Consider the following 8,533-nt stretch of genomic DNA (forward strand, 5'->3'; position numbering starts at 1 on the left):
GCAAAGGGAGAGGAGGAACCATGGCAGGCAACAGGACAGCTGGAGACCATCGACTGGACAGCCACAACTATTGACTGGACCATAAGACTGGAGACTGGAGACTGTCGACTGGACCACAGGACTGGAGACCGTCAATTGGGCCACAGGACTGGAGGCCGTCGACTGGAAACTGGGGGTTGGAGTCGGCCGGGACTGGACCACAATACAGGACGCTGGCGATAGGTCAGCAAGACTGGACTGGTCTGTACCATAGGGGAGCTCTGTCTCAGAATTGCTGGGCAGCTTTGACAGAGGTGGGCATCAAAGGCATCAGAGCAGCACGGTGGCAGCAGGATCCACGTCGCCCTATTGAGGTTTATATTTTGCAATGGCATTAACTATTGTTTTACGCATTACAACGCATTACAACTTTAAGTGACTTGAAACCCAAACTTTGTGGTTCAGGATTTCAATTTGGGAGCTTCCTGAGGTCCCTATTGCTTTATCAAACAAAAAAGTTCCGTTTGAATTTCTTCACTCTTTCACTTTTGTTCTTGTTGTGTAGATATGGCTGCTGCCAGCTGTCTGCTGTCTGAAGATCAGTTCCTGTGCTGCATCTGTCTGGATGTGTTCACTGATCCTGTCACCATACCATGTGGACACAACTTCTGCAAAAACTGCATCACTGAAACACTGGAATGTCAATGTCGCATGGAAGTGTCCCATGTGTAAAGAGCCTTTTACCACAAGACCTGAGCTGCACATCAACACTTTCATCTCTGAGATGGTTGCTCAGTTCAGACAGTCAGCTCTGCAGGAAGCCTGCAGCAGCAGCAGCTCAGAGAAACAAGTGTCCAAACCAGGAGAGGTTCCCTGTGACGTCTGCACTGGAACCAAACTGAAGGCCCTGAAGTCCTGCCTGGTGTGTCTGGTCTCCTACTGTGAGACTCACCTGGAGCCTCATCTGACAGCTTCAGGCCTGAAAAGACATCAGCTGATCGACCCTGTGGAGAACCTGGAAGGCAGGATGTGTACGAAGCACAATAAACCTCTGGCGTTGTTCTGTAAAACCGACCAGACATGTGTCTGCATGCTCTGCACTGTTTTAGACCACAAAATGCACAATACTGTTCCTCTGAAGGAAGGATATGAAGGAAAAAAGGCAGAGTTGGAGGCTGAAATTCAGCAGATGATCCAGAAGAGACGACTGAAGATTGAGGAGATCAAACAGTCGGTTGGCCTCAGTGAGGAAGATGCAGACAGAGAGATAGCAGAAGGTGTTGAGATCTTCACTTCTCTGAAGGAGTCTGTTGAGAGAGGCCTGAAGGAGCTCATCGACACCATCGAAGAGAAGCAGAGAACAACAGAGCAACAGGCTGAAGGCTTCATCAAAGAACTGGAACAGGAAATCTCTGAGCTGATCAAGAGAAGGACTGAGGTGGAGCAGCTCTCACGCTCTGAAGACCACCTCCATCTTCTCCAGAGTGTCCAGTGCCTGAATGGTGCCCCACCTATGAAGGACTGGACAGAGGTCAGCATCCATCCACCACATGATGGGACCATAAGGAGAGCTGTGAATCAGCTGGAGGAGAAACTCAGTAAAAGAGATGAAGAAGCTGCTTGAAGCTGAGCTGAAGAGGGTCCAGCAGTATGCCATAAATGTGACTCTTGATCCTGATACAGCACATCCTACGCTCATCCTGTCTGATGATGGGAAACAATTGAATCCCGTGATATACAGAAGAATCTCCCAAACAACCCAAAGAGATTTTCTCTCAACCCCTGTGTTTTAGGAAAGCCGAGTTTCTCTTCAGGCAGATTTTACTTTGAGGTTCAGGTTAATGGAAAGACTGAATGGGATCTAGGAGTGGCCAGAGAGTCATCAACAGGAAAGAAGACATCCCACTGAGCCCTGATGAGGTTACTGGACTATATGGTTGAGGAGAAGAATTAAGTACAAAGCTCTGACTGATCCTCCAGTCCGTCTCTCTCTGAAGTCTCGGCCTCAGAAGGTGGGGGTGTTTGTGGATTATGAGGAGGGTCTGGTCTCCTTTTATGACGTAGACGCTGCAGTTCTTATCTACTCCTTTACTGGCTGCTGCTTCAGTGAGAAACTCTTTCCATACTTCAACCCTGGTCTGAATGATGGTGGTAAAAACTCTGCACCACTGATCATCTCTCCTGTCAATCATATTGAGTGGACTGATCATTTTTAGACTCTGACTTGAGCCATGAATTTGATTACTTCAGAATCAATTTCACAAAAATCCTAAAAGATTTGTTAGTTTTAATGTAGTATATTGTGGTAATCATATTCAATCATCAAACAGCATGTGAAATCACATTAGGAAAAGCTGAATAATAAGTGCAGAGGTGGTTGCTGATTACCACCTCCTCCTAAGAGTTCCTGACCACTGACTATAGCTTGAAATGGTGCTAAACTTTGTTGTTTTTGTTGTATACTGATGTGTCTCAAATGTCATGTCTCCCATTACTTGGCTTTAAATTGGTGCAACACCAATTTCCAATATGATTAATTAGCTCTAAACCCTGCTGGACCTACCATTGTTACAAATAGCAAGTATACTCTAATGCCAAACCTTAAAACAGACTTCTTTTCTGATGTAAAGCTATTTAGTGGAAAGTGAAGGTGGAATATGGATTCAAAATGTAATTATATTTATGATTTAATAAACTGATTACTGCAAATTTCCAGTTTTTGAAATACTGTCAATCACCTAAGCTTTACAAGAGGGAAAAACATGTCTTTTAGTCCGATGTTGCTTGTTACGTCCCCGCTCTCTAGGGGTAGGAGAGACGTAAACATAAACCAGATGGATTTGGTATGGGTGGAAAGATTATTTATTAAACAGTCTGATACACACAAAATGGTCAAACAGAAAATGGGCAAGTGGGTGCTGCGTAAAACAAAGAACCAAATATAACAAAAAGAGATCCCTCCTACATGAGGGATTACTAAACTACTCGAAAAGAATAAACAAAAACCTCTCTAGCCGTTGTTCAAAAGCAAAACACAGGGAGCGCAGCACCCCTAAACCTAGTGTCTCTAAAACAAGTATTTGCTAACAGGTGTGAGTGATCAGTGATGAGCTTCCCCTAGCCCAATTCTGTAGACCAAATACTGGGATCAGCCCAGGTGAGTTACCAACTCTCAGTAACACACAGATCTAACAAACACAGAAATGGTTGTTTCCACTGAGGACACGCACACACAGAGTTCAAGGTTAGGACCAGCGTCGGGGCAAACTACATGGTAAAAGGTAGCTTCCTCGACCCAGCAGCAGACCAGCCTATTTGAGAGAGAAGGCACGAAGGCGGTCCTGCAGGCAGCTCGGCGATTGGAGAAGGGTTGGTGCACCGCTCCAATCAGGATCGTCGGATGTGGGAGGCGGGATCAGCCAGACTTGCCGAAGACCAGCCAATCCCCCGCCTCACAGTGTAACACATGTAGGGAGAAACATAGCAGCAGTGACACACAGACAGCCGTAACGTTGCTAAATTAGTTTCACCATATAATTTTTGTCTTTAATCAATATAATGATTTGAAGCTTTGGATTATCTGTTATATTTGAAAGGAGCCTTAATGAGCAGAGTGAACGGCAGTGAGGGACAGGGAGGGAGGTTTAGAATTTCTTGTTGGTCAAATTTGATTAGATTTTTTAAAAATTCTATTGATACTTGTAACTAGCTCAAATGTCCCTGTATGAACCAAGGCAGAGCAACACAACTCCTGTTTCAAATACACAGCTTTTCTGCTGAATTCACAGTTTTAGTTAACATCCTCTTTTAATCTGCAGTCTTTGTTTACTATGGAGAACCTATGGGGGACATGGGCAAAAAAAAATTAAAAACCTCATGCGCACCAGATACTTTCTGATATTATCTCATGCACACCAGACACTTTCCTGTCAGCCCCAGATACTTTCTTGTGAACATGAGAAATGTGATTTGTTTCCTCCCCCAAATCCCCTCAGATGCTCTGGAAAACACCATTAAGTATAAAGTGAAGTATAAACTCACTAATGAGTACCAAGATACTTTCCATTATATACACATTTGACCAATACTAACCAGTGTAATGTTCAAACTGTACAAAAATGGCCAGATGACGCATGGGAATTTCATTTTCTTTTGGAGGATAGTGGACAGAGGCTATAGGGTAACAAAGCTACACCATTACACAACTTTGGTGTTTTCTCCCACAAAAATAAAAATAATCTTGGGCCAACAACATGTCACTTAAATCAAACCTTATGGACGCAACAAAACATCAGCAACAGAGCTGCAGTAAGGAGGAGGAGCAATGAATAAGGCAGGAAAAGGCTGTTGTTTTCCCTGGTATCAGGCTCTCCAGCAGCCCCTTCTCTCCAGATATGTACAGCCCACAACAAGCTACACCAATCAAATGCTGTCTGCTGCTGTGTGGGAAGTATAAGCCTGACAGAAAGTCTGCCTACAAGGATTTACGTACTGGTCACAGCAAAGAGAGGCAAGGTTAAATAAAACTTCCTGAAATGAAACTGAAAGTTTGTCAGAGCCACAGCAAGGCAGACGTCGTGGGGACAAGTCTCTGAAAGAAAATTCAAGAACCCATCTGGCCCTTCTCAGCAACATAGCAGTGTCTCTGACTCTGACAAACACTGGTGAGTACAGGTGTTAATGTTTACTGTTGCATTAAAAAAGATCTGGCACAACTGGTAGTTTCCTGTATCTTCTTATGTGTCCTGTAATGTGCTCAAGTATGGACAGATCAAATAATTAACTATAATTTTTAAAAGCCACTTAAATGTTGAAAACTGTTTTTTAATATTGCTATGTGTCCCCTGTCAAGCAGCTGACAGAAACTCTGCATCCGCAGATCCTTCCCTTTTTCCATCAACCAGCATTAACACTAAAGTCAGCTGTTCTAAGCCAGTAACTTCTTGTGAATTGCATCATTCAGTTCATTTTCTTGTCCTTAAGGTTTTGTAACTCAAAAAATATATAATACCATAATAAATTTAGATGCACCAGTGTTTGTGTTTGAGAACACTTTTCAAGATACGATTTTAGATTGTTACAAAATTCAGTCACAACAACTGTTTATGCTGATAATACATCAGGTTATGGGTTTGTCAGCTTGTTGGAGTTCTTGTTTCAGCAAAATCACTGCATCTCTTTTACAGCCAGTCCTCACCAGAAAAATGGCCGTATAAGTTGATTATGCACCAGCTTGTTACGACCCATATTTTATTTTTTTGTTAGGCTGTGACCTCTCGTGGCAGAAGAAGTCAGGTGACATAGTGTCAAAGTCAGTGTAAGGAGGTGGTGGGGTGGATGGTATGTCAAGTAAACTCAGGACTTTCACTAAGGAGACCAAAGTTCAAGTCCCGTTTAACATGTTTTAAGTTAAATAACGTTTTGTAGATGTCTTACGTAATGTCCTTATTTTATGGCAGGAAAAAGTATGTGAACCTTCAGGAATTACCTAGATTTGGCATAAAGTGGTCATAAAATTTGATCTGATCTTCATCTAAGTAACAACAATAGACAAACACAGTCTGCTTAAACTAATACCACACAAACAGTTATATGTTTTCATCTTCATATTGAACACAACTTGTAAACCTTCACAGTGCAGGGTGAACCTTTGGATTAAATAACTGGTTGACCCTCCTTTGGCAGCAGTAACCTCAACAAATGTTTCCTGTAGTTACACGTCAGACCTAAACAAAGGTCTGGAGGAATTTTGGACCGTTCCTCTTTACAAAACTGTTTCAATTCAGCTATATTTTTGAGATATCTGGTGTGAATCTCTCTTTTGCCACAGCATGCCATAGCATCTCAGTCAGGTTGAGGTCAGGACTCTCACTGGGCCACTCCAGAAGTCGTATTTTCTTCTGCTGAAGTCGTTCTGTGATTTACTTTGTTGTCCTGTTGCTTCACCCATCTCCTGTTGAGCTTCAGCTGGCGGACATGTGGTCTTACATTGTCCTTCATTTTTCCGTTGATGATATCAACCCTTCCAGGCTCTGAGGCAGCAAAGCAGCCCAAACCATGATTCCCCCTCCACCATACTTCAATGTTGGGATGGGGTTTATATGTTGGTGTGCTGTGCTTTTTTGCAATCACACATAGAATTGTGTGTTCAACTCAACTTGGTTTCATTTGTCCACGGAATATTTTGCCAGTAGTGCTGTGGAACATCAAGGTGTTCTTGTACAAACTTCAGACGTGTTATTTTTTGGACAGAATTTGCTTCCTCCGTGGTGTCCTCCCATGAACTCCATTCTTGTTTAGTGTTTTACGGATCGTGGATTCGTCAACAGAGATGTTAGCATGTTCCAGAGACTTCTGTAAGTCTTCAGCTGACACTCTAGGATCCTCACTAGCCTTGTTGAGCATTCTGCGCTGTGCTCATGAAGTCGTCTTTGCAGGATGGCCACTTTTAGGGAGAGTAGCAACAGTGCTGAACTTTCTCCATTTATAGACAGTTTGTCTTACTGTGGACTGATGGACATCAAGGCTTTTAGAGGTACTTTTGTAACCCTTTCCAGCTTTATGCAAGTCAACACTTCTTAATCTTAGGCCTTCTGAAAGCTCTTTTGTTTGAGGCTTGGTAACATCAGGCAATGCTTCATGAGAATAGTAAAATTAAAATTGGTGTGTTGTTTATAGGGTAGGGCAGCTCTAACCAACACCTCCAATCTCGTGTCATTGATTGGACTCGAGGTTGGCTTATTCCTGACTTCAAGCTCCTACGTTCACAGGCTTTTCCCACCATGCACTGTGAATTTTTACATGGTGTGTTCACTAAAAACATATAATTGTTTGTGTAGTATTAGTTTAAGCAGACTGTGTTTGTCTATTGATGTCACATAGATGAAAATCAGATCACATTTTATAACCAGTTTATGCAGAAGTACAGGTGATTCTAAAGACTTCACATACTTTTTCCTGTAACTTTCTCGTTGTACTTTCCAGTGAGTATATATGTCATTTTCGGACAATTGACAATCAACCTACTTTGTTATTTAGGTATGAGGAGGTGGGAATTCTACGACTGGAGTTGTCAAGGGCTTCTTAGATGCAGATGCCAATTAAATTTGAGACTTTCTTATCTTGACTTGGGAGTAGTGTCTCCTAGATTTGAGAATTTCTGTTATTTCACAAACTTAGTCCCAGAATTTCTCCACAATATTGCAGTGTCTCTGACAAACACTGGTGAGTGCAGCTATTACATTAAAAAAGTATAAATGTCTGCCACACATGCCAACGTATATTTTTATTTAGTATGGGACATACCATAAAAGTCCTTATAATTAGTCCCTCAATCATCTGAAGATTTGAATCTTTCTAGTAAATTTCAAAATAGGAACTTAGTTCCACCTCTGGCTCTGGCATCTTTGATTTCTTCTTAAATACTGAGCAGGCTCCTTTAAGCAGGTTGTTTACCAATGGTGACTATTCGTCTTGTCCTGCAAAGTCAGGAGAACAGCTAAACTACCATAGGTCCCTATTGTTTTATCAAACAAAAAAGTTCTGTTTGAATTTCTTCACTCTTTCACTTTTGTTCTTGGTGTGTAGAAATGGCTGCTGCCAGCTGTCTGCTGTCTGAAGATCAGTTCCTGTGCTGCATCTGTCTGGATGTGTTCACTGATCCTGTCACCATACCATGTGGACACAACTTCTGCAAAAACTGCATCACTGAACACTGGAATGTCAATGTCGCATGGAAGTGTCCCATGTGTAAAGAGGTTTTTACCACAAAACCTGAGCTGCACATCAACACTTTCATCTCTGAGATGGCTGCTCAGTTTAGAGAGAAAGCGCAACAGGAAGCAAGGAGACGCAGCTCAGAGCAACAAGTGTCCAAACCAGGAGAAGTTCCCTGTGACGTCTGCACTGGAACCAAACTGAAGGCCCTGAAGTCCTGCCTGGTGTGTCTGGTCTCCTACTGTGAGACTCACCTGGAGCCTCATCTGACAGCTTCAGGCCTGAAAAGACATCAGCTGATCGACCCTGTGGAGAACCTGGAAGGCAGGATGTGTACGAAGCACGATAAACCTCTGGAGCTGTTCTGTAAACCGACCAGACATGTGTCTGCATGCTCTGCACTGTTTTAGACCACAAGATGCACGATGTTGTTCCTCTGAAGGAAGAATATGAAGGAAAGAAGGCCGAGCTGGGGAAGACAGAGGCTGAAATTCAGCAGATGATCCAGAAGAGACGACTAAAGATTGAGGAGATCAAACACTCGGTCACCTTCAGCAAGGAAAATGCAGACAGAGAGGTAGGAGAAGGTGTTCAGGTCTTCTCTTCTCTGATGCAGTCTGTTCAGAGAGGCCTAAACGAGCTCATCGACACCATCGAAGAGAAGCAGAGAACAACAGAGCAACAGGCTGAAGGCTTCATCAAAGAGCTGGAACAGGAAATCTCTGAGCTGATCAAGAGAAGGACTGAGGTGGAGCAGCTCTCACGCTCTGAAGACCACCTCCATCTTCTCCAGAGTGTCCAGTGCCTGAACATCCACCCTCCACCCACCAAGGACTGG

General features: G+C 43.1%; 1 protein-coding gene and 1 pseudogene across 1 annotated transcript; both read left to right on the plus strand.

The window, feature by feature from the left end:
* The first annotated feature begins 546 nt into the window (after positions 1 to 546).
* LOC119915165 lies at positions 547 to 2,518 on the plus strand (annotated as a pseudogene).
* Positions 2,519 to 7,198: 4,680 nt separating this feature from the next.
* Positions 7,199 to 8,530, plus strand: LOC119889687 (E3 ubiquitin-protein ligase TRIM47-like; the record flags this gene model as incomplete). The annotated part of the gene is given in 3 exon segments (XM_038700510.1): positions 7,199 to 7,203; positions 7,567 to 8,064; positions 8,067 to 8,530. Coding segments are annotated over 2 exon segments (960 nt in total), but the record flags the coding sequence as incomplete, so codon positions are not given.
* Positions 8,531 to 8,533: the final 3 nt, after the last annotated feature.

The sequence above is a fragment of the Micropterus salmoides genome, unplaced genomic scaffold, assembly GCF_014851395.1.
Source record: "Micropterus salmoides isolate LMB-PRFRI ecotype aquatic unplaced genomic scaffold, ASM1485139v1 Ms_hic_scaffold_1, whole genome shotgun sequence".
NCBI lineage: Eukaryota > Metazoa > Chordata > Actinopteri > Centrarchiformes > Centrarchidae > Micropterus > Micropterus salmoides.